This window comes from Rhinichthys klamathensis, unplaced genomic scaffold (assembly GCF_029890125.1).
Source record: "Rhinichthys klamathensis goyatoka isolate OS25496 unplaced genomic scaffold, OSU_Roscu_1.1 h1tg000011l_1, whole genome shotgun sequence".
NCBI lineage: Eukaryota > Metazoa > Chordata > Actinopteri > Cypriniformes > Leuciscidae > Rhinichthys > Rhinichthys klamathensis.
Window position 1 is genome coordinate 8,368,811 of NW_026606564.1, and position 26,013 is coordinate 8,394,823.

The 26,013-nt window shown below is 38.9% G+C and overlaps 1 protein-coding gene across 1 annotated transcript in view; it reads right to left on the reverse strand.

The window, feature by feature from the left end:
* The window catches only part of rock1 (Rho-associated, coiled-coil containing protein kinase 1), a 97,307-nt gene that overhangs the window by 19,122 nt on the left and 52,172 nt on the right, over positions 1-26,013 (reverse strand). The window contains exons 4-21 of the mRNA XM_056265245.1: positions 24,832-24,969; positions 22,248-22,423; positions 22,059-22,143; positions 19,598-19,742; positions 17,017-17,155; positions 16,785-16,876; positions 13,945-14,104; positions 13,790-13,853; positions 13,608-13,696; positions 11,345-11,393; positions 11,023-11,158; positions 9,482-9,561; positions 8,543-8,789; positions 6,975-7,081; positions 5,780-5,930; positions 4,902-5,062; positions 4,628-4,812; positions 1,311-1,380 (exon numbers count right to left, since the gene is read on the reverse strand). Of these exons, the coding sequence (XP_056121220.1) occupies positions 1,311-1,380; positions 4,628-4,812; positions 4,902-5,062; positions 5,780-5,930; positions 6,975-7,081; positions 8,543-8,789; positions 9,482-9,561; positions 11,023-11,158; positions 11,345-11,393; positions 13,608-13,696; positions 13,790-13,853; positions 13,945-14,104; positions 16,785-16,876; positions 17,017-17,155; positions 19,598-19,742; positions 22,059-22,143; positions 22,248-22,423; positions 24,832-24,969 (2,274 nt within the window). The remainder of the gene's footprint in view (positions 1-1,310; positions 1,381-4,627; positions 4,813-4,901; positions 5,063-5,779; positions 5,931-6,974; positions 7,082-8,542; positions 8,790-9,481; positions 9,562-11,022; positions 11,159-11,344; positions 11,394-13,607; positions 13,697-13,789; positions 13,854-13,944; positions 14,105-16,784; positions 16,877-17,016; positions 17,156-19,597; positions 19,743-22,058; positions 22,144-22,247; positions 22,424-24,831; positions 24,970-26,013) is intronic.

Here is a 26,013-nt window from a genome sequence, read left to right on the forward strand (position 1 = left end):
TCACGCAGTTTACATATGAACGTGAAAGGAGAAAACAGAAAAACGTACGACGAGCAGCAGCTTTCGTTTCTGCTCAAGATCAGAAATCGGGAATGGTGAGAGAACATTGTGTTTGGTACGGTTTTCGTCTTCAAACCAAACTTGGGTCTTCAGCCGACAAAGTTTAAATCCCGTCTGGCTACACACTTGACCACATGAGAGTTTACACTACGAAAGCAATCCGGGCGAATGAGTTTTCGACTCCCTCTGGAAGTGGACGAGCTCGAAACGTTTTAGACCCCGTTTACTCCTGTATTTAGCGCCGTTCACTTGTTATCCGATCTACCAAAATTATTTTAACATCAGGTGTTAACATGGCCTTACCTGAGCATTTGAATGCGCTAATATTTTCATAATAACATGAGGCGCCTGGAATGAGGTCCTAGTTTTGGTTTCCCTTTTTGAAGGAGGAAAAAAATAGACTATTGAAACCTGCTGATATAGACAGATATTTACTTACACGCAGGAGCAGAACGCATGTGACAGTCGACTTTAGTCGTGTTACTGTGTTCAACCCAGCTTTTTGGCCGAGACGCGACAACGGTCAGCTTTCATCATCGCTAGGTCTTTGACGTCGGCTTGGTGTGTCCCGGGCTTTAGTCTGGTTACTGACAAATTTGTTAAAAAATGCTTATTCGGGGTGGATATGTTTTTTTGCACATAAGATATTATGGAAACACATCAAAAAATGTCTTAACTTTGCCTTAAGTCCTGTGACTGAATGATTTGCTCAGAGAAGACAATATATAACTGCCTTTTGTTGTGAATTGTGTTGGTGTGTCTGCTTGCATTAAGCTTAAAGTCATTTATTACATTAAAAAAATAAGCCGCGGTAGCTTCTCCTGTATCTACAATCTCCATTTCCGTTGATGTACTGAAGCATTTCTCTTGTACATACTAACGGAAATGCAGCTTTCTTTGCAATCAGTTTTTTCAAGATTCCACTTTTTTTTTACATAAATTGAATTCGCAACTTGAATGGAAACCTGGCACATAGGAAACATGCCTTGAACCCAGCAAGTTTCATGGACTTTATATGCGCTTTACACCCAGAGAAGGTTACAAAAGCATTGCTAAAGTTGAGGATTAGGGACAATATCAGGATTAGGAAGTATTTTACCTCTGAGAGGCAAGAATTGCCAAGTAAACAGTGTAATGAGCGAGATGATGATCACACACGCGAGGAGCGATCGCTCAAAGCGCTTGATGCGTTTTCACCTCATTAAGAAAAAGGAAACATGAAAAATGTGCAGCTAGTCTGTGATACTCACTGAGAAATACTGCTCAGCCTCCAGCTGGTCCTGAAGTTCCCTCATCTGCCCCTCATTTCCTCTGTACTGCCTGAGGAGACACGCTTCCATCAGTCCATGTCACTTCAGCTTCACAAGCGCTATTTATTCAGACTCCACAGCTCAAGCCAGGAGAAATGAGTGTAACCTGGCAGGTCCACCCACTAGCTCTTTTTTTGTAACAGTAGGGCAAGTTGTCTCAAGCAAAAGTCATTTGAGAGATAAACCAAGTAATTATATTTTAAGAAAAATATAAAAAAAAAAATCTTGGAATAATGTAAAATGATGCATAACTCACAGGAAGGTCAGGAACTTATGGAAGCTTGTTTCCGCCAAGCAATGTCTTTTTGTCTCACAATTCGGACTTTTTTGCTCCAATATAAATGATACAGGTTCCTATGGGAAGCTTGTTTCTGCCACAGAAAAGATAATTGCGACTTTTTATCTCGCGACGACAAAATCTCGCAATTGCGAGAAATAAAGTCAGAATCGAGAGATGAAAAGTCGCAATTCTCTTTTACATTTTTTTATTCTGTGGCCGGAACAAGCTTACATGGGCGCCTGTTTAATATAAATTAGGTAATGATTTTATGCAGACTTTGAGGTACGAAACAGAGGGGAAGTTAAAAGATTAACTGGCAGTGGATCTTGACCAGACGGAGGTCGATTCTTAATCCACTGGTGTAAATACTGGCAGCCAATAGTTTCGGCCAGGTTTAAACATAATCTGCTATAATAGCCTTTTCTACGACAGAAAAGCCTTCTAAATATTCAGTAATGTAATAGCTGTTGCCAGTAAGGCATTTTATGGACAGAACAGTTACAATTAGGGTCCAAAATGACCAATAGAAATGCTTGTAAAAAAACCCCCCAAAAAACATAAATAAATAAGTTAAAAGGATGGTTCACCCAAAAATGAGAATTCTGTCATAATTTACACACCTTCACGTCATTCAAACCCTTAAGACTTTGGATACTTTAAATTAATGAGAGGTTTCTGTCCCTTCATTTAAACTCCAGTTAATCAAAACTTAGAAGACCCAAAAGATCATGAAGGCAGCATAAAAATAATCCATATGAATTGAATGGTTTAATCCAAGTCTGGTGAAGAGATATGATTGCTTTATATTAGGGATGCACCGATATTAACATTTTGGGCCGGTACCGATTACTGATAATGCTTTATATTTGAAAGCCGATAACCGATATATTGGTCTTAATATAATTTTTGAGAGCCTCATTACAAAAACAAAAGTCTCACCATTAAAAGCATGTCCCAAGCACACAATTATAATGTTCTCATTTTAGTTTATGTAGCCTATAGGACAGACTTGCGCTGCACACGTTGAACATAACTGTATTTTCCTTTTTTTTCAGTGATTCCAATCATATTTCAAGCAATTCAAAACCATCATGTTGAACAGTGCGCATCTGAAGTGTCTCAGCTAAAGGAAATAATCCATTATTTCAGGGTTCCTGCACACTTTTGAAAGTCAAATTTAAGGCTTTTTAAGACCTTTTTAAGACCTTAAGAAATCAAAATTAATACCGTACATTAGGGCTGTGCAGTATTGACAAAAATATATCTTGATAATTTCAACGTTTTGTTGATAATAATTAGATGATATTTTACTGATTGTGTTTTTGTGCTAGTGCCATGGCTGGTTTAGGTCTGTTGTTGACAGCTGACTCACGAAGATATTCATATTTTTCATATTCTATGCAGTGGTCAGTTCGCAGCAGTGACAGAAATTAATATTTTAATTAAGGGGCAATATTTGCCACCTTAAATTGATTTTTTCAGGGGCATTTTCACCTATATATGGAAATTTTTTCTAAACTTATTTAGAGTTATGCATCACCTTTAATGTCAAATACTATCATTCAAATTAAATTATACAGTAATTATACAATAATACTTAATTATATAATAATCATACAGTACCACTGTTACCAGTCAAATTAAATAATTCAATCAAAATCCATCTTTGCAGTGCAGACTGCAGAGGTGACAGAAGCGGCATCAGAAGTGGCATTAATATATTTACACTCCATTTACAACTGCATAAATAAAGCTATGAGATATATAGCCTATTTTTAAATCAATATTCAATATTTAAATATGAAATGATTTCTAATTTTAACATTTTATTTAAAGGGTACTTTAAATATGAAACCGCAGCGGCAAATCACTGTTGTTTGTAAGTGAGTTGAGGGAGTCATTCATTCTACTGATTCGTTCAAATGGCTGATTCATTCGGGAAAGAAGCAAGTGATTCGTTCAAAACGCGGATTTCAGTCAAGAAATCATCGCTGTCGGTTGCATTGAGACTCTGCTACTGTTTCATTTTGAAATTATAGTCGGCGAAATAAAGGGAAAACAAACAATATTGACAATATTGTGTCTAAAAAGTAACTCAATGTTAACTTATTGTTAATTTAACTGTTGTATAACATAAATATCACACTTGGAATTGTGCACGGGAAAACGGCACTCTTTCTGATGTGATATAAGAACATAATATGATATAAATATAAGACAAAAACTAATTTGGGGACATAACAGTTACACTGCACACATCACGCAGAGAAAGCACGAGAGACAAATGCGATGTCAGCTCGCAGTGCCTCGTATATCGTTAAAACAATGATTACAATATCATAATAGACAATACACATCGCACACCATACGCATAAAGAATGAACTTACAACTGAACTGACATTTACGACCTTTCTTCTCCTTCTCTCCTCTCGCGTGCAGGAGACAGCTGCCGCGACTCGCGAGTGACGCGAAATGTCACGTGAACTAGCAAATCCACAAAGATAGAATAATAAATTTTTAAAAATACGTACGCTAATTAGATAGTTTTAATTTGGAAAGCTTTTAGATATGTCTAAGTCAAAGTGTCATCTAAAATTTAAGACCTTTCATAAGTAAAAATAAGACTTTATAAGACTTTTTATGGTCTTAAATTTTAAAAATCTAATTTAAGACTTTTTAAGACTTTTTAAGGATCCGCGGGAACCCTGTATTTATCGGCTTTAATATATCAGCCCAATTCTCTTATCGGGGCGATAACGATAAAACCATAAATGAACATATATCGTGCATCCCTACTTCATATAATGAACAGAATAATTTAGGCTTTTATTTATATAATTTGGACCCTGTTTAGAAACTAGATAACTTTACTATTGCTGACTAATAGTTCCAAAGTGGTCTTTTATTTAAAAAAAGGGAGATATGTACACATATATTCATGACCATTTGAGGGCCGGAGAGAGCAAAAGAGCATACTTGGTGAGCTGTGCCAACTGGAACTCGACGGAGCGCTTGTTCTCGAGGGCCGCGTTGATCTCCTGTTTGAGCTGCTTCTCCGATCCTTTCAGGCGTTCAGCCTCCATCGTCCAGCTTTTCAGCTCGTTTTGGGACAGCGAACGCTTCGAGGACTCGTGCTCCAACTGCACCCGCAGCTCCTTGACCTGGTGGGGTGGAGAGAAGACCGAAGATGCGGGACTCGTAACACCTTTAACGGTTTGTGATCTTCTCAAGCCGAGCTGTCGACACTCACCTCGTCCTCCAGCCTCTCCTTCTGCTTCATCAGCTGCTCCATCTTCTGCACGGACTGCTTGAGGTCGAACTCCAGCATGGAGCACTGCTTCTCCACCTCCACCACCCTGCTCTCCGATCGCATCCGCAGTGTGGTCTCCTCCGACACCTTCTGCTCCACCGCTGACGGAGAGAGAAAGAGGAGAGAAAGACTGAACACCATGGACGAATTGTATCAGGCATAGTATCATTTTGAGTCTCTGACTTGTGAACGTTTAGTAAATAAATGTATTTTGTCCCTGGACATCCACGAGAGAGCAACTTTAATTGTAGATGTTTTGCTCATCAGCCACTGTGGCTAGTGGCTTTCCAAAGTTACTAGCCACTCCGCATTTCCACTGCATCGATACAATGGGGAAAATGGCTTTATAGATGTTTTTAATATTATCTCATAATGTGGCAGCAGGTTTATTAGGCTGCTGTCACTTTAAGACCCGACACACGGATCCATTATACCGTTACGCATGCGATTTCTTTCTCAACTGTTAACGTTCTGTAAACATAACTATGTTTATGTGAATTCTCACCAAGACCAGCATTATTGTCTTTGTTTTGTTTGACTGTTTAAGCACAATAAGCAGCAAAAAGAAGTCAATTTAGTACTGTGAGGCGGCTTTGTGTGCGCGCACTTTGGGTTTGAGCACAAGATCTGCAGGAATGAGTTAAATTATGCGCAATCCCACACTGAAATTCCAGCCCTGTAACACCAACAATATTCATCTGGAGCAAATTAAAGCAGTGAGTGAGGGGGTGGTGTCCGGGCATGCAGCTAAACAAGACGCCGTGCAGTTCTGGACACGCAAGATGGCATTGGTGCGTCTTGCACACACACACACATACCGTGCATAGCAGCTGACTTGGCTTCCTCGATAGACTCATATTTGTCTGTGAGTTGAGCCTTCGTGATGCGGTGCTCGGTCGATTCCTGGTCTAGCCGCTGCTGGAGAGTCTTCAGCTTGTAGTTTAGGTCAATTTCCAGACTGTTCTTCTCCTGAGGACACGGAGAACATAGAAACACCGGTTACACAAAACCCAGTTACTTCACACAGCCTACACACAGAGAACAACACATACAATAAAATGTATGTGGGTGGATTTTTCTTTAGGTAAACACTTTCAGTATCCTTGAGTGAGACTATGGCATGAGGCTATATTTTCAAAACGGTTTATTTCGGTGCAAATCTAAGTGTAACTGTAAACCAGTCTCATTCTACTGTGTGTAAAATGGTTATACAGTTATAAAGTTGCAAACAGTGAGAGATTTTAAATCCTAACGTTGCTGCCTAGGTTTCCATTCTAAGTGCATTGCTGAAAATGACTAGTTGAGTCAGCTGTAAGGTGCAGGCTGATAGGTCCTTTATGCAATCTGCTAGCAATCACTACATGGTACAATGAGCTTGCTTGTTCAACGTTTGAATAGTCTGGTTCAGTGTTTGCTGTAAGCCGGTCTATCAGAGTTTCCGAGACCCTCCACCTCCCCCAGCTCCACTGGTTTAGACCTGCTATGGGATTTAAAGTGTGTCTATTACTGCAGCATGTCTTACATGCTCACAGCAGATTGTCTGTGTATGTTTTGGCAGTAGCAAGTCTCCATATTTGCTCATGTGTAGCAGTCATGTCACTAAGACTGCCCAGAGAAATACCATGAGAAGTGATATATAGCCAAATCAGCTTAAATGTCAGAAAGCCTTGTATTTTCCTGCCCAAACTCTATTACCAATATAGTGCTGACTGACCAACAAACCATGTCAAGAGAATGGTTAAACACAAAATTAAGTTATTTTAGGACCATTATTTTTTTAAGCATTACATTTACTTTCCTACACTGTCAAAAAATGTAGCTTTAGGCATAAAAGAGCTTGTCACTGGAGCTGTACCCTTATAAGGACAATTTTGTACCTTATCTATCCTTAAAATTGATAACGTAATGCATGGAAAAGTAAATCAAAATAGTCACGCTGCAAAAAAATCTTTTTAAAAATTGCATTTTAAAATACGTTTTTATTCATTAAAAAATAATCTAAAAACGGCAAACCTTCTCAAGAACGTTACATCTGTCTTGGACTTGTTTCCTCTCCAGCTCCACTTTGGACAAACTCTGCTTCACGTTCTTGTTGTCCTCCTGTAGACCAGTGATGCGAGCTTCAAGAGACAAAGAACAGACTTAGATCCCACTGGATTATCACAATAGTTGCAGAGGGAATGTTTTGAAATTTTAAATGAATATTATCTACACTATTTGCACACCATAGAAAATGTTTTTATTAATAAAGAATTCAGACCTTTACTTTTTCACATTGTTTTCTTGCAGCCTTTTGCTAAAATGCTTCAAATACATTTTCCCACGTCAGAACAGATTTGTGATAACTTTGTAAATTTATTAAAACGAAAAAACTGAAATATCACACCGACACAAGTATTTAGATCCTTTGCTATGACGTTGGAAGTTTAGCTCGGGTGCATCCCATTTCTCTGAGATGTTTCTACACGTTGACTGGAATAAATCTGTGGAAAATTCACTTAGTCGATTTGTGTGGAATGCGTCAGTTCGTCGCGCTGTTTATGTTACCCAATGACGCATGCTGAAAATCAGCCGTTATTAAAAAATACGAAATATCTGGCCCGATCTAAAGTGTAAGTGGAAATGTTTTAAACAGAGACTGAATAAAGTAGTGCTCTGCACACTCTCTGAAACTGCAATGGCACAGGCCTACCGGAGCAGCACAACTACTATACCAGAGAATCTGAAAAGAAAGAAAACATCTACCTCAAAACGCTGAGACGGCCGCGTAAGGATTTGGACTATTATAGTGAAGTTTTACACAGTACTTGTCATTTGTCAGTCCCATATTTTGTGCTTAATACGGCTGCGTTCATACAGCGAGCTGCCGTGGGTGCGAGGCGCACTGTCTGCAACCAGTTACAAAGATTTTAACGTTGTTGGTTATTTAAAACACCTAATGGATGAACTCACGTCTCGATTGGACTCATTTATTTAAGTCCGCACCATCAATCGTGGTAAAATTTCACGGTTTTATGGACACCGCCATGTTTGATACTGTTGCCGTGGTTACCGCTATGGTTAGTTAGAAGTTGAGCTGTTTGATCATGCAGCTGAGTGAACATACTCAGCAGGTACTTTAGATTATTCGATTAAAATAAAGATAAAAACTACATTCCGTGACACAACAACAGTGGTATTTGTAAAATGATGGTGTTTGCTCGTCTGCCATGACACTCGCGGTGAGAGAAATGCTGCGAGCCCAGAGAATGCTACAAACAGTGATGCGGTTCCCGTGGTGATACTGAATTTTTTCTGTAATTAATCGTGATAATCGCACATTCGGGTTTTTAATATATTTTTATATTGTAATACACAGTGCATACAGCAAGTATTCACACATTTTGCTACGTTACAGCCTTGTAGAATTTTGAGGAAAATGATGAATTTAATCCATTTTGGAATAAGGCTGTAACGCAAGAAATTGTGGAAAAAGTGAAGCGCCGTCAATACCTTCCGGCTGCGCTGTATACACACTACATATATTGTGTTAATATAATCTGTGGTCTGTGTGTATGGAGTCGTCTGGGGGGGCGTCTCACCTTGCAGCTCCCTGATCTCCTCCGAGCCCTGGCTGCAGGACCGTCTCTCGGTGTCCAGCGTGGTCTGCAGTTGCAGAAGCTCTTTCTCCAGCTGCTGTTTGACACTCTCTGCAGCGCGACTCTTCTCCTGCAGCTCACGGTTCACTCCCTCCAGCTGGCTCATGGACTTGCCCATCTCCGTGTGGCTCTTCCTCAAACGCACCACCGTGTCCGACTCAGCCCGCAGGAGGCCGTTGGCTTCCCCCAGCTGTGAGAGAAGATGATGTTTCTCAATTATCATGTGGTGGAAACAGCTTTCGAAGAACCACAGAGCCACACTTGTTGGATGATCTTTTGAGGAAGTCATCCCACAAATGGCTTCCAAAACAATTACACAATTTCGACACCACAGCGAAAGCTATTGGAACACTTTCCCTTTAACTATTTAAATATATGAAAATAAAAATACTTAAATTAAATACAATTAGTAAGTCAATTATTAATGCTAATAATAATGGTAAGTTAATAACACATTGAAGCATTAGCATGTAGCCTTCAAACATTGCTTTAAAAATAATCATATTGCCAGTAATAGAAGAGAGTCAACTGTAAAGGCTTGAAGCTACGAAATGTCTTTGTCATCTTTTTCTTGTCAGTGTTGCGGCAACAGGATTATAAGTCTGCATTTACACGACACAGATTTATCTGGACACTTGTTGGTAATCTTTAGTCAATCGTCGCAATTTGGGGAGCGGGGCTCAACGCTAAATCGTTTTTTACTGCCCTGGTGAGGCCAGTGGTTCCCATTTTTACTTGCCCTAAAAACATATTCACTGGCCCAACCACAAAAAAACAGGAGGGGAAAAAAGTTATTGTTAAAAGTTATATATATATATATTATCACCACCTTGTCTAACTATTAATATATTTGAATACGAGAAGTGTTCTTGATAAGCTTACTTGGTTCTGTAGCTGGGCGATCTTGTCATTGTTTTGACTGATTTTCCTCAAGTCTTCCAGTTGCTCCTTCAAAGTAGACACTAGAGAAAAGGAAATTGGCAACACACACATAAAAAAGGATTTCATACGGGGAGGGGGGATGCTTCATCTTTCCTTATAACAAGTTAACAGAGAAATGAAATGTGTAATATACGGACCTATATGGCACTTGGTGAATTATATTCATGTTAGGGCTATTGTCCTGTTTCCATTAGCTAATTTACAGACTGTCATGGTCATAGATCAGACACATAACTGCTCTTTGCTGGATGTGGTTTTCCACAGAACATTTAATGAACTGCAGTGCCCAACTCAAAAGCCTGTTTAAGGCTGAGCAGTATGAATGAATATGCCATGAAAATGTAGAAATTTTTCAAATGATAGAGGTTCTGCCATGGGGGTAAACTCCAGAAAGCAGGGTTGATGATCCTTCACCTAAACCCGAAGCTCTCAAGTCGATTCACATTTATTTATATAGCACTTTATACAATTCAGATTGTTTCAAAAGCAGCTTCACAGTAATAAAAAGGAGAATAACAGTGTTAATGTAGCAAAATTGGTCAATTTCAGCTGAACAGCTCTACAGAAGAAAACACGGTTGCGAGTAAGATCAGTGAGTTCATGATGAGAACCCAAAGACATTGCCGACAAAGTGCTGAATACAAAGGCATTTTTCAATACCAAGAACGCCAAGTATGACTGGGCATTACGGTCTCCTGAAGACAGGAGGATGCCAGGACTCATGTACGGTGCTGTTTCAAAATGTCCCTCCCCTGCTTCTGATTGGTTCAGTGGGGCTGCCGGCCCCTATCTCTAAAGGCCACGCCTCATCCTAACCCTCATAGGAAGAGGCAGAAGAGTCATGGGCCTTTTATCAATACGCATCCTCAAGAACACAAGTACAGAGAATGCATGAAAGTGCCCAGATGTGTTCTTGATATCGAGAACGTATCGAGTGCAGACTTAAGAGAATCGAAATTGATGGCCTAAGACACGAAACGAGCGGTTTGTGTGAGAAAACGAACAGTATTTATATCGTTTTTACCTCTTGTAACGCACAGACCGAAGCGCCGGCGCCCTCAGATCACTTGGACGTGGCTGTGGTTACAAGAGGTAAAAACGATATAAATACTGTTCGTTTTCTCACACAAACCGCTCGTTTCGTGTCTTAGGCCATCAATGTGTACTTACATTTACGAGTCATTAAATCATGTTTAATTTGGACTTCTCTGTGCATGCTCTTTGAGGTGGTGACCATAGACCTGCATTATATGACTAACAGACAAGAACGGTTTGACCTAAAAATATCAAAATTGAAAATACTGTGGAAACAAAGACACCTACATCTTGGATGCTCTTGAGGTAAGCTAAAACATACCAAAAATTAATTTCAAAGTGAACTATCCTTTTAAATTCATTTTTAACATTTGTTATATAAATGTGTTATTGAGCGAAACCTGAAGCCTTATCAAAATTAGAATGAGCCCCTGACGACTCCTCACCCTCATTCTCCAGATTTCTTCGTTTTTCAGCCTCCTGGTCCGCCTTCCGTTGATGTTCTGTTGCTCGGTGCTGGATCATGATCTTGTCTTTCTCCAGTAAAGACATGTTAGCCTCCACACTCTTCCTTAGGTTACTCTGAAACACGTCAAGACAACATAATGACTAGAAACCGAGAATTAACAGAATTTTAATTTTATAAAAGTTTCACCAGATATAATTAAATTTAACTTTAGTTATCTATTGGAGGAGCCTTGCATACAAAACACATATCCTCCGTATTCATTTAGATGCACGCTTTAGAGATGAAATCATTTCACTCACCTCCTCATCTAACTCTTTCATTATCTTGTCTAGCTTTGTATTGGATGCCCTGAGGGGGAAACGAATCAGAACAGATTTCAGAGGCCTGATTTTTGAATTTAACTTTAGGTTTGGATATAGGAATGAGGAGATTAAATTGGGGAAAGATGGATTGATTGTTGGGGATAGATGGATCTTCACATGGATGACTGAGAGTTTGATTTGAGATTGAAGATGGTGATTTGGGATAGGTAGATGATGTATTGTGGCTGGATGGATGAAGTGTTTGGTTTGGTTGGATGTTTGATGAATAGATGAGGCGTTTGATTGGTTTGGATCGGGTGTTTGGTTGTAGGTGGATGGATGAGGTGTTTGGTTTGTTTGGATCGGGTGTTTAGTTCTGGAAGGATGAATGGATTAGGTGTTTTATTTGTTTTGGATAGGGTGTTTGGTTCTGGGTGGATGATGAGATGTTTGATTGGTTTGGATCAGGTGTTTGGTTCTGGGTGGATGGATGAAGTGTTTGGTTTGTTTGGATCGGGTGTTTAGTTCTGGATTGATGAATGGATTAGGTGTTTTATTTGTTTTGGATAGGGTGTTTGGTTCTGGGTGGATGATGAGATGTTTGATTGGTTTGGATCAGGTGTTTGGTTCTGGGTGGGTGGATGGATGAAGTGTTTTATTTGTTTGGATAGGGTGTTTGGTTCTGGGTGGATAGATGGATGAAATGTTTTATTTGTTTTGGAAATGGTGTTTGGTTTTGGATGGGATGGATGAGGTGTTTAATTAGTTTTGGATAGATGGATGAGGTGTTTGGTTCTGGATGGATGGATGAGGTGTTTGGTTCTGGATGGATGAGGTGTTTGGTTCTGGATGGATGGATGAGGTGTTTGGTTTGTTTGGATAGGGTGTTTAGTTCTGGATGGATGAATGGATTAGGTGTTTTATTTGTTTTGGATAGGGTGTTTGGTTCTGGGTGGATGATGAGATGTTTGATTGGTTTGGATCAGGTGTTTGGTTCTGGGTGGATGGATGAAGTGTTTGGTTTGTTTGGATCGGGTGTTTAGTTCTGGATTGATGAATGGATTAGGTGTTTTATTTGTTTTGGATAGGGTGTTTGGTTCTGGGTGGATGATGAGATGTTTGATTGGTTTGGATCAGGTGTTTGGTTCTGGGTGGGTGGATGGATGAAGTGTTTTATTTGTTTGGATAGGGTGTTTGGTTCTGGGTGGATAGATGGATGAAATGTTTTATTTGTTTTGGAAATGGTGTTTGGTTTTGGATGGGATGGATGAGGTGTTTAATTAGTTTTGGATAGATGGATGAGGTGTTTGGTTCTGGATGGATGGATGAGGTGTTTTATTTGTTTTGGATAGGGTGTTTGGTTCTGGGTGGATGATGAGATGTTTGATTGGTTTGGATCAGGTGTTTGGTTCTGGGTGGATGGATGAAGTGTTTGGTTTGTTTGGATCGGGTGTTTAGTTCTGGATTGATGAATGGATTAGGTGTTTTATTTGTTTTGGATAGGGTGTTTGGTTCTGGGTGGATGATGAGATGTTTGATTGGTTTGGATCAGGTGTTTGGTTCTGGGTGGGTGGATGGATGAAGTGTTTTATTTGTTTGGATAGGGTGTTTGGTTCTGGGTGGATAGATGGATGAAATGTTTTATTTGTTTTGGAAATGGTGTTTGGTTTTGGATGGGATGGATGAGGTGTTTAATTAGTTTTGGATAGATGGATGAGGTGTTTGGTTCTGGATGGATGAATGAGGTGTTTGGTTCTGGATGGATGGATGAGGTGTTTGGTTTGTTTGGATAGGGTGTTTAGTTCTGGATGGATGAATGGATTAGGTGTTTTATTTGTTTTGGATAGAGTGTTTGGTTCTGGGTGGATGATGAGATGTTTGATTGGTTTGGATCGGGTGTTTGGTTGTAGGTGGATGGATGGATGAAGTGTTTTATTTGTTTAGATAGGGTGTTTGGTTCTGGATTGATGAATGGATTAGGTGTTTTATTTCTTTTGGATAGGGTGTTTGGTTCTGGGTAGATAGATGGATGAAATGTTTGATTTGTTTGGAAATGGTGTTTGGTTTTGGATGGATGGATGAGGTGTTTAATTAGTTTTGGATAGATGGATGAGGTGTTTGGTTCTGGATGGATGGATGATGTGTTTGGGAGGTTTTGAATGGTTGTGTGGTGTGGATGAGGTGTTAGATTGGTTAAGATGGACAGATGAATGGTTGGATCAGGTTATTTGGGTGGATGGGCAAGCAGACAGATAAACACCTGCACTTCTGCTCCATCTCGTCTCTCAGCTGCATCTCACTGTGAAGTTTTTCTTCTAGCTGATAAATTCTCTTCTGAAGATTCTCCAACTGAGAGATCAGAAAAACACAATCAATCATCCTCACAGTTTAAGACACAGATTCACTATTATAATGCTATAAACTCTTTTTAGTGGTTCTTACGTGACTCTTATCTTCCTTTGTTGAGCTGCGTTTGTCACTCTTTATAGGTGATTCCCGAGGAAACCTGATAGGGAGTAAATAATTCATCTTTTTTTCTCACTTTTACCAATCTAACACAAACCCCTGGGATCTAAGCACTGACTGCCTGTACTCACTGGTTATTGCTGTAGTAGGTGAACCCCACAAACGGAAGCTGGTTGCCTACAAACGCTTTAGGAATGGGGAATGTCTCCTCCTCCCCTCGATCTTCCTCAATGTCGTCAAAGTTGCTCGTGTCTACGTCACTGCTTAACTCCGGCACCACTGGAGCAGCCGCTACATGCAACGATAAAGTAGTACATTTTAATGAGAACAAACAAAGAATGTAACAAGTAGATTCTGATGAAAGGAAGGTACAATTTTAGTTCAGTTGTTCTTGGTATATCTGTGTCTCTACTCAGAATCAGATGGACAGCATGCCCAAACGTACAGCAAAATTACAAAAACAACAGTGCTGAAAACTGGTGAATACAATTTCAATGGAGTAAATTTGGCCAGGACACCGGGTTTACACCCCTACTCTTTTACGAGAAGTGCCATGCGATTTTTTGTGACCACAGAGACTCAGGACCTCGGTTTAACGTCTCATCCGGAGGACGGTGCTTGTTACAGTATAGTGTCCCCACACAGACCCCAGGGTGAGCCGTACCCCCTGCTGGCCTCACTAACACTCACCATCCAGGTACTGACCCGGCTCAACCCTGCTCAGCTTCAGTGGGCGACCAGTCTTGGGCTACAGGGGGATATGGCTGTGGCATTTGTGACTGTTCTGTTTATAACACTTCCTGCTGCCAGTTGGTGGTGCGATGACTGTGACTCACTCACAATAGTCACATCCATGAGACAAACCATCATTAGCAAACCTACAGCTCAAGTTTAATGTAAATCACTCAATCCATGCAGAATATTTCAGACACTCCAACAGGATTTCTTTTGTAATTTTGCCTGGCTCAGTTAGACAATTGTGGGTGGAGTTCGTGTAAATAGCCTCTGCCAACAAGGCAGGCTATTTGCACTTGGTGTGAATAGATACCGTTGAATCTTAATATAGAGAAGCACACTAGACAAAACGCAATGGATTCTACTGCACACGTGTTTATATTTTCTAAAGGAAATGTGAGTGTTTGCCATGGACTTATTATGCAATTGCTAAAAGGTTCCCAGGGGGTTTTAGTGCATTGCTGTGTTGTTGCTAGGGTGTTTTGGGTGGTTGCATTAAAACTCAAGTCAAAGGAGCCCACCCCCAAACTTCAGTGATTTTTGTGACCAGATTTACTAACAGCTAACAAACAGATTTACCAGCGCAAACCCTTTTTTGGCGTTAAAAAAAACTACTGTCAGGACTAAAGACAAAAATGAGTGCAGAAAAGGCACGGACAGGGTTATTTTTGCGGCTGATCATATTGCATATGCATTTGGAAGAGTTTCTCTTTCAGATGCAAAATTTATGGGTGGAGTAATTAAATTAATGATGCAAGGTAATTTACTAAGGTCTGCGCTAGTCAATTCACTGGTATTTGCGCCATTATTTACCGCCCCAAAAAGCGTGTCTTAGGGTACGTTTACACGACATCGATATGCTTAAAACAGAGAGGTTTTTCCTTTGAGTTTTCCGCATACATACAAAATTGTCAAAACAATCCCCATTCACACGGATCCGTAGCCTGGTTAAAACCAGACCATTGTCAGTTGTAACTGAGTTATGGTCTGGCAAAGCGTCATAGACAAATCATTTCCAGAGGGGCGTCACCAACGGACGTCGCGGATAGACCTAAAACCAATCAGAGCGATGAAGCAGATGACGTATGCAGAGCGGCGAGTGTTGTTCTTTGCTCGTTTTTTAACAAAAAGGAAACGTTCAAATCGCTTAAAACAGACGCGATAGCTGATTCCAACGAGTGATGTTCGACGGCGGCATCCATCTTTGTAATGTAGGCTACAAAATCTGCTTCAAAATCCCAGCGCTGTCGTCATCGTGTAAAGCCCGCCCCAACGTTTCTGATTGGTGCCTCGATTTCGGCGGATTGGAAATGGGCTTGAATGAGCTCTTTGCCAGACTAACTTTCAGAGCAAATCTAAATTTGTCGGAAGTTGTCTGGGTTTTCCCAGGCTAACGTATCCGCGAAAACGACTAAAAACACTTTATTTGCTGCCAGGCCATTAGATGGCGATGAAACAATATAGACTGAACACGTTTTGAAACTTTTACACGCCGTTGTCGTGTAACGTGTTTTTTGTTGAAAATGGTGTCATGTAAAACAGACCCTTAAACCAGATGCTAATTTGTGCTGCTCTTGGTAGATTGCACTGGCCAATATGGAAATGATACATTAAATGTTCTTTAATTTGCACGTCGTCAGTAGATCACGCGCAGAACTTTCCACTCACATCGGCACTTTTATTGGATTGTGTTCCCACGCTAATTTGCCTTGTTTTGTAAATCTGGCCCTTGGTGTCTAGATCACATCAAACTCTGCATCTCTAACCAGCTCCAAAACACCTGCCTGGAAGTTTCTGAAGTAATCCTGAAGACCAGCAGGTTCAGGTGTTTTTATTTAGGGTTGGAGCTGAACTCTACTGGACAGTGGCCTTCAAGGAACTGAGTTTGACACCCCTGGTCTAGATGGTTCATTTTTTTATTTGATTGTACTGTGCACTTAGAGTGCATTTGAAAAAGGAAACTCTGTCACTGCAGAGCTCAACTCAACCCTTGTGTTCTTTCAACCTGTGTGCATTTCTTTTTCTGTGAAAAATAAAAGAAGATATCTTAAAATGAGGTTTTTTTTGGTCCATATAATTAAAGTCACTGGGGTCCAGTGTTTGTTTTGGACCCCAGTGTCTTTCATACCTTAGTATACAGTAGATGGTTTCAAAGATAAAAGACAAGAATCAAAAAGGTCAGAATTTGGGAAAGGTAACTGAGCTGGCCGATCTGAGGTTCAGAAACTCAACTCACTCTCTCTGATGTTCTCCCACGCCCACTGGTCGTTCTTGAAAAAACCGTGTCGCTTGATTTCATCGACTCCATTGCGTCCTAACCGCACTTCCCTAGCGAGAGATGAGATGAGATTAGCACAGTGTATTTTGAGCTAACATGCTTTTGTTCAATCCCTGATATGCAACTGATCGGTGCTGGAAACACTTACTATATATTATTTGTACTTTAAAAGTATTTTTTGTATGCAAACCTGTCGGTGAGGAAAGCACAGATGAGGTTTTTTGCATCCTTTGAGATGTCGCTGTCCTCGGGGAAGGTCAGGGCGTTCTTGTGATTCATGATCTTGCTGTAGGTGCCCACCAGAGAGTCAGCGTAGAATGGCGTGTCACCTGAGGATACATTGAACAACACATAACACTTATTCTTCTGAATGCTTCCTCTATCCCAAGCTTTGTGATCCCTCCATCTGTTGGCAAGTCTCGCATTCTTAGGAATGTGTCTTCGTCTTTCGAGTTTAGTTTCTAAGAATTTAACCTGGAGCCAAAATGAACGAACAGCTACTCTTGTGCTTCTGCCAAGACCTTCCCTCTTAATCCAGGGATCTATGCTCAGAAGTGTAGCTTTTAATAGACAACTTTTATGGTAATTTGCAACATGAGGATTCTAAACAAAGCAGTTTGAAATGTGACCAAATAATACGAATAATAAGAGAACATGTCTTTCTAATGAGCTGTCCTTGCACAGACACTATGTACTCCGATTCACCAACAAATGGCTTATAACCTGGTTATTTAACCCAATCACACAAGTTACCGGTTTTACATAAATCAAGAATAGAACACTCCTTTTAAAATCACTTTAGCCATCAATCTCTTCTGCGAAAACTCTAGTTATAATAACTGAAGCTGACTACACTACACAATGAATCTGTTGTTTTCATTGAGTTTGTACTACTTTATTGATTATAATGACAGGTCGCTGAGCTCAAACTTGAATAAAACTCTGTTCTGATTCTGAATAACTTAAACACTTCTGATTGGCCATTGTGTTTAGGCGTTCAAAACCACAAGGTAAACATTAGCCTTTAATGCTCTTCAAAGAGAAAACTCAAATATGCTCTGGAACTAAATACGAAAACTAAATTTAGTTAATGTTTGTAGGGCTGTGAAACGATTAATCACATCCAAAATAAAAGTTTGTTTACACATAATATATGTGCGTGTACTGTGTATAATTATTTTGTATATATAAACACACACACACATGCATGTATATATTTAAGAACATTTTTATTTATATATATAATTTTTATATATATATATATATACAGTATATACATGCAAATATTTATATATATTTTTTATTAAATGTACACTATGTAACTTTTGACCTTCTAGTGGTTAAAAAGCAAAACTGCATGCATTTTGTGGAAGAATATTGTTTTGGTTGTGCTTAGGCTCTGCGGGAATGTGCGGATGAATATGAGCCTTCACGTTAGATCAAGTTTTACAATGAACTCTGTTTGAGAGCTACATATGGCACTTTATCGGTTCAATAGGCTTTATGTCGAGTGTCACGTGACCAAACCGGAAAACAGGTCTCATTGCATCCGCTTGTCAGAGAAAGTGTTAACGGCCGTAAGAACTAACTACGATATCTATGGATTTTTAAGGTAATCAGCTAACCTACTAAGTTCACTTTGTTATTGGTGTTTTATGTTATTTAAATATCTAAACGTTAGTGTGAAGAAGAAAAATGTAAAAACTTTTAAATATCAAACTCCACATGCGAGGGACATTGGTTATGCTCATTTTAGCTTGCTCCTTTTAAGTTATCTTGAGTAAAACCGCAAAAAATTTCATGAAGCACATACAAAAGACCTGAATCGCAAGCGATGTGATCTGTTTTCCGGCTTGGTCACGTGACGCTCGCCATAAAGCCTATAAAACACCTTCCTCACCACTAGAATACAACATCACATCTCACCATCTACGAAAAGCCAAGCCAATGTTGATTCTTGTTTTATTACGAACTCTGTCGTGTTTTCTCTTTTTGCCATCAGACTCTCCTCGTTTCGGCGTTTGTTAAAACGGGTGATTCCCCAGAGCTTTCTCGCTCGCTGTGACAATAACCTCTGCCACTCCACACCAAACACACGTCAAAGTAGCCGGAGCAACTACACTCTATTTACGGATATGACGAGACGCATGTACGCAGTTTCCCGCGACAGGTCTAAAATATAAATGCTTATAATAGACTTTAAATCTTGTTAATTTTGAACATGGACCTTTACATAGTGTACCTTTAAATAATAGAAACAAATTAATACAACGTCCTCACGTTTAATTTATAAACATTTTAATATTAATAAACAGTGCTCGACCACTTAATTCATAGACAAATATACTGGCCTATCATTTTTCTGCATGTCTTGCGCAAAAAAACAAACAATGACATATTAAATAATGTGGCGACAATATTGACATTTAGCACATAAATCCACGTATGGGAAACGGACTACCACTTTAATGCTCCCATGCAAATCAAACCAACTGTTCGTAACAGAGGAATCATGTATAATATGTAGACTGAAGTAAAACGCAAGCACATGACATTTGCTATGCTGCTTGAATCTGTTCTGAACAAGCTAAATTTGCTCCTGTGAATATGAATTCTTTTACCTGAAGTGTTTTTCTTAGATTCCCCACTGACTGCAACCGTCAAATCTGACCCACTGGCACAGAAAGCTTGACTAACACTCATGAAAAATAAACGTTCGCCTGATAAACTATGAGCAAAAGCTGCAAATGCGAGACTGATGCGAAACTCACCAACGAGCATCTCGTAGAGGAAGACCCCCACAGACCACCAGTCGCACTCTCGGCCATAGTAGCCGTCTCCTCCCTGCGACTTCAGTACCTCTGGAGAAATATAGTCTGGAGTTCCCACTGCTGTGTCACATCGTACCATCCCATCCTGAGGAGGAAGAGAAGAGCAGAGACTACAGCAGAACTGAGAGAACACTAAATGTGACTCAAGTACTTTATAGGAATGGTTCAGGATGTCATTCACCAACTGACTTGCTCATTTTTGAGGTTGAATAGCTTTAAATGTAGATGTTTTTTTAGATTTATTATTTTTTTAGTATTGGTGCTTTAAAGGTATAAGAGATTCTGTGGATTGCTGTAAACAACATTCACTGCTCTGTGAGACAGAACGCTGCGATTTCATCCAGTACAAAGGATTTATTTTTATTTTTTTATTATTATATACAGTTGTATTGATAACTATGATGGTGGGTTATTCTTGCCAAGTAGAGAAGCTAAACTATTTTTTTTTATTACTACATGATGATGAATGACAATTATTCTTACTTTCGTCTGTATGTCAAATGCAGATTTCTTGAACACAGCGCCGCTGACTTTATAACTGTCTAGTTAAAGCTGCAGTCCGTAGCTTTTTCCCTTTTTGTCGCCATCTCTGTTCGAAATCTGTAACTGCAGTGATTCGCGGAATTATCATCTTTACGTGGGTTGTAAATCGGCATGAAACAGCGCGGATGAACACAGTGCTTTGAGGCGAGTGCTGCTGTCAATCACCGCGCTGTGTGGATAGCCTACTGTCATACAGAATCACAGATTCACTTTTTGAAAGCTTGACCAACATAAGAATTTTCACCGGAAAATGTCTTCTGAACAAGTAAGTAACATCCATTTTTGTTCTGACCAACTAAGGGGGAAAAAGCATTCGACATGACAAGCGATCGTTAGATTTAATCAGGGCGATTTACAGCAACCGTGCAAATTATAGCCTACTTTGTTCTCAAATTGTTCATGTTAACAACATCAGCATTGCGTGAATAACGTTATTTAATGTGTTTTATGATTACCTGTGTAGTTCAGAATTCATATTCTCCATAATAGCAAAACGAGAAAGGCACAACAAAGGAAACTCCATAACTGTGTGAATTAAGAAAACGTACTGTTACACGATTGAACTATTGAAATGTCTTACTTGTTCAGCAGAAAAAAGCTGTCTCTTCTTCCGTTTCGAACCCCTTCGGGAGTTCACGCACCTTTCAAAAGCCCCACCGATGTGTATCCTTGTGTTCGCATGAGACGGTTTCTTTCTCTTTCCACCTTAAATCCGAAGTACGAAGTCTTTTGGGTTTTATAACTGCTGAATCTCCAGTTGACACTGATGATTGTTGTCTGGATCTTTCTGGATCCGCCATAAGTTTAATCATGTAAAGTGCTGCGAGAAAAGCCTATACATCTAAACATCTCGTCACGCGCAGTATAGCCGGCTAGCCGAAACTCCTTCTTTATGTGTACGGGTGTGACGTAATGACGCAAAGACATGCTCGAATTTCCCGCGGAAACCCACCAGTACCACTGGAATTAAAAGCATTATTACAAGCTAACCGTTTTGAATCTAGCTATGGCAAGCAGATAGTTTTGACCACTGGCTGAATATCTTTTTTTTTTAATAATTAATTTGGATTATTTTTGACTTAAAAAAGTTACGGACAGCAGCTTTAAGTTATAAATGTGAATAGTTTTGTTTTCCCTTTAAGCAATTGTTAAATGTCTTAATTTCCATTGAACATCAAGTATGGGGTTATAATTGATGTCATTTCCCCAAATAAGATTCGTACACAGTTTGATTTACAATATATCAGGTGAAATTCTATCACACAGTAGTGGCAAGAAGTGATGTCCGGCATAGGAAAATGAACATCTTCAAACTTTATTTAACTATTATTAAAAATTAGTTAAAGATATTGTTAAGCATATTGCATAGTTGTGCTTGTAGTCAACTGTTTTATTTGTGAAAACGCAATGAAACATGCCAAATTGTGGTCAGACTGTCATACAAAGAAATGATGAACATGCAAACACAAGAGAGAATCAACAAAATATTAACAACTGATTATGTTGTAGTCGATGTATGTGTTTTCCTGCGAGGTTTTTGTTGTTCTCTGCAGTTTTCCTGTAGCTGAAGTTTGCCTGTCAGACAAATACCTTAACCGAGTTTAGTGTTTTGTTTTTCCTTCATATTTAAAATAAGTTTAATCCTCATATTTTGATGGTTTAATTGAACTTGTCGAATATCACCTCCGGACAACACCTTTAGCCTCTACTGTACACAGTATTGTGGGAATATACTGTACAGGACTGTGCTAAAAAGGTACAATCAGATGCTTAACAAAAACATTTGTTTTCGAGACGATTATTTATATACACACACATGACTTTTAAGAAAATGTGTAGTTTCGCACATCTCTAGTACCTTGTTCATTTTCATGCAGGTCCCAAAGTCTGCCAGCTTCAAGTGGCCAGCCTTGTCTAGCAACATGTTGTCAGGCTTCACGTCCCTACGACGAATGTTAACACACGCATATTGGTTATCTTCAAAAGTTCAAGCAAGCAAGCACACCAGAAAAAAAAGTGAAAGTGCGGTTTGATGTGTGTGAGAGACCTGTGAATGAAGCCCATGGAGTGGATGCCGTCCAGTGCCAGCACGACCTCGGCGGTGTAGAAGCGTGCCCACTTCTCAGGCACATCATAGTTGCTCATCAGGTTGACCAGGTCTCCGCCTGGCATATACTCCATCACCATGTAGAGGTAGCGGTTGTCTTGGAATGCATAAAACAGCTGGATGACATAAAAAAGAAAAGAAATGAAATATTATGATATCTTAATAAACATCTCAACTGTTTATGTTCACTTCAGACACATATGACTGTTTACAAGGATACTTTGGGCATTTTCAAGCGCAACACGACGTGAAAGAGTTCAATTCAGTATTTTCGCGTATTCTGAGAAAACACGTAATGAACTACATGAACACAAAACAGCAAACTGCCACTCAGAAACAGTCCTCTTCTACTCTCTACATCTACATACTGTTCGTCAAAAACACCAGATGGTCAACTTGACCTGCGGCGAGTGCTAATAAGCGCTTTTTGTTGACAATGTTTCCGGCTGATGAAAACACACGCTCGGCTCTGACCGATGTGCCGGTATGGGGTCAAGTGTGTCGTTGCATGATTTTTGTCACCGACTGAGAGGGTTTTCGTCAGCAGGAAGTCTTTTCCCGCCATTTTTCAAATGAACAACGTAGCCGCACTGTGCAGTTTACTAACAGCAGTAACACTTAACAAAAAAGTTAATTAGTTAACATTAGTTCATGTATTAACTAGTGCTGTCAGTTAAACGCGTTATTAACGGCGTTAACGCAAACCCATTTTAACGGCATCAATTTTTTTAGCGCGAGATTAACGTTCTTTTTGGCCTAGCAAACTTTGTAGTTTTTTTTACATGCTGTAACAGCAACTAGTAACGTTAGAAAAACTACAACACCACACCGGATCTAGCTTGACCAGAAACAAAACAACAGGCACGCCGCACACACTTGTTTGGGCTTTTGAGCCGGCCGAATAGTAGGGTAAGGTTACGTTTTGAGTGGATGGCGAGCGCGAGACGCCGAATGGATGCCAATAAGATTCTAAGTGGAAAGTATACTTTAAAAAAGTTGCCAAATGTTTCCATTGAATTCGCGTCAATGCACCAAATAAATTAGCGTGTATCGCGCCAAACGCTCAACTCGCGTCATTCTTGCAAACTGGACGCGCGAATGAGGCGAATTCACGTCTACCGCGCCACGCTAAACGCCTCATTCGCGCAGCAGGACATCACGCGTAAACGCTCGCGCCAGACGCTCTATTCGCGTTTGGTGTGACACCACTACTGTTCATTCTTTCTGATATAAGAGGCTGGGTTGATGAGCCTCTAGTGAATAAAGAGCAGTAGCCTGACTGCTCAAAGCAAACTTGAGAAAAAGAAAGTAGTCCTAGTTTACCTTACATGTGCACTTTGTCATTTTATTTTGTATCGCCCCGTTTTGATCCCTTAGAAAGGGCTGTTTGTGTGACAAAGTATTTTTTCACCCTTTTATTGATAGATAGTGTTACATTGTGTAAAGATTATTTGCTCAAAGTGTGAATGTTAGTGTGAAATTGAACACTACAATATATGCCAATATTGTTTTCAATAAAAAAAAACATTTGCATAAATCAAGCCAATCCACTTTTCCATGTTGATAAGAGCATTAAAATGAAAAGAAAAAAAAATGGGACAAAAATAAATCAAGGGACATTTAGAATAGATAAAAATGTGCGATTAATCGCGAGTTAACTATGACAAATGCGATTAATCGCGATTAAATATTTTAATCGTTTGACAGCACTAATATTAACTAACATGAGCTAACAATGAGCAATACATTTGCTAACTAACATTAACAAAGATCTTTATAAATGTTAGTTAATAAAAAAATACAGCTGTTCATTGTTTGTTCATGTTATTTCGCAGTGTATTAATGTTTAATGTTAACAAATACAACCTTTGACTTAAATAATTTATTAGTAAATGTTATAATTAATATTAACTAAGATTAATAAATGCTGAAGAAGTATTGTTCAGTCTTAGTTCATGTTAACTAAGGTAGTTAACTAATGTTAACTAATGAACCTTATTGTAAAGCGTTATCACAATATGTTCTAAGAAAGCATTAAAAAAATCAACTTAACATGATCAATGGCAACAAAAACAATAAGCTTTATGCCGAGGGTCACATGAACAAACAGGAAAACGGGTCTCATCGTATCCGCTCGTGGGAGAAAGTGTTAGCAGACATACGAACTGACGGCAATATATATGCACTTTTAAGCTAATCGGCTAACCTAGCTAGCTATTTTTATTGTTGCCATTTTATTCAACTTAAATACCCAAATTTTAATGGGAAGAAGAAAACAAACTGTTAGATAACAATCTGCATATGCATGGACATTGGTTATGGCTCTATCATTCGTAGCCGCTTTGAAGGCATCTTCAGCAAAACGTTATATTTAACGAAGCGCATACATAACCTGAATATAATGTATTCAGTTTTTAAATCTGTTTTTATATTAACTCAAGAGCAATTGGACATCCATCCACATTCAAGACAAATCACACAGCTGATTATGATTGATAATCATAATTAATCAATTGATTCATACCTGTACTACCCAATTACTGTTGGCAAAGGCCATAATATCTCTCTCTTCCCAGAAGAAAGCCGAGTCCGACCTCTTGATCATCTCGAACTTGCTGAGCAGCTTCATGGCGTACACTTTCCTCGTGGCTTTGTGCCTAACCTACAGAACAGGAAGACAGGGAACATGAATAGAGCTTGTTATTTACTTTACCTTCACTGAACTATGACACACTAAGGAAACAATATAGAAAATAGCACTCGTATGACTTCTACTGTATTCACACTGACGGAAAGTTAAAAAAGTACAAGTGCTGGGCAGTGTGACCGGGAATCTGGATTCTAGCAGTGCCACTGTATTTCTTTCCTTTTATTGACTGGCCATTTACTTATAGTTGCTTATTTTTCTGTCAGCAATGGTGCACGAAGTAGTACATGAATAAAGTAAAAGAACAAATAGCTTCCCTGATCAAATATTACTCCAGTAAAAGCACTCGTTTTCATTTTACTTGAGCACAAGTATAAAAGTACTTTATTTGTAATGTACTTAAGTGTTAAAAGTAAATACTGACAGTTGAACCCTGATTATTTACACTAGTAGATTAGTGCAGACGATTTGCAAAAAAGCAAAAGTTTGATTTTGTTAGCAAAACTTAAAACAAAACAAAAATCTAAATATTAAGCTTAATATACTAAAATATCAATTTAAGATTTATGTTAATATTTAAGTTATTCAAGTGTACAAACAAGTAGGGCTGTCAAACGATTAATCGCATCCAAAATAAACGTTTGTGTTTACATAATATATGTGTGTGTACTGTGTATAATTATTTTTAATACATAAATACCCACACATGCATGTGTATTTAAGAAATATTTGCATGTATATACTGTATATAGACTGAATGTAGCCTATAAATAATGTATATTTTATATAAATATAAACATTTTATATATAAATAACATATTTTTCTTAAATATATACATGTGTGCATTTATATACAAAATAATTATACACAGTACACACACATATATTATGTAAACACAAACTTTTATTTTGGATGCGATTAATCGTGATTAATCGTTTGACAGCCCAAATATATATATATATACACACACACACATATACATACACAGATATACATACATATATATATATATATATATAGTATACACACACATATGCATGTATATATTTTAAAAATAT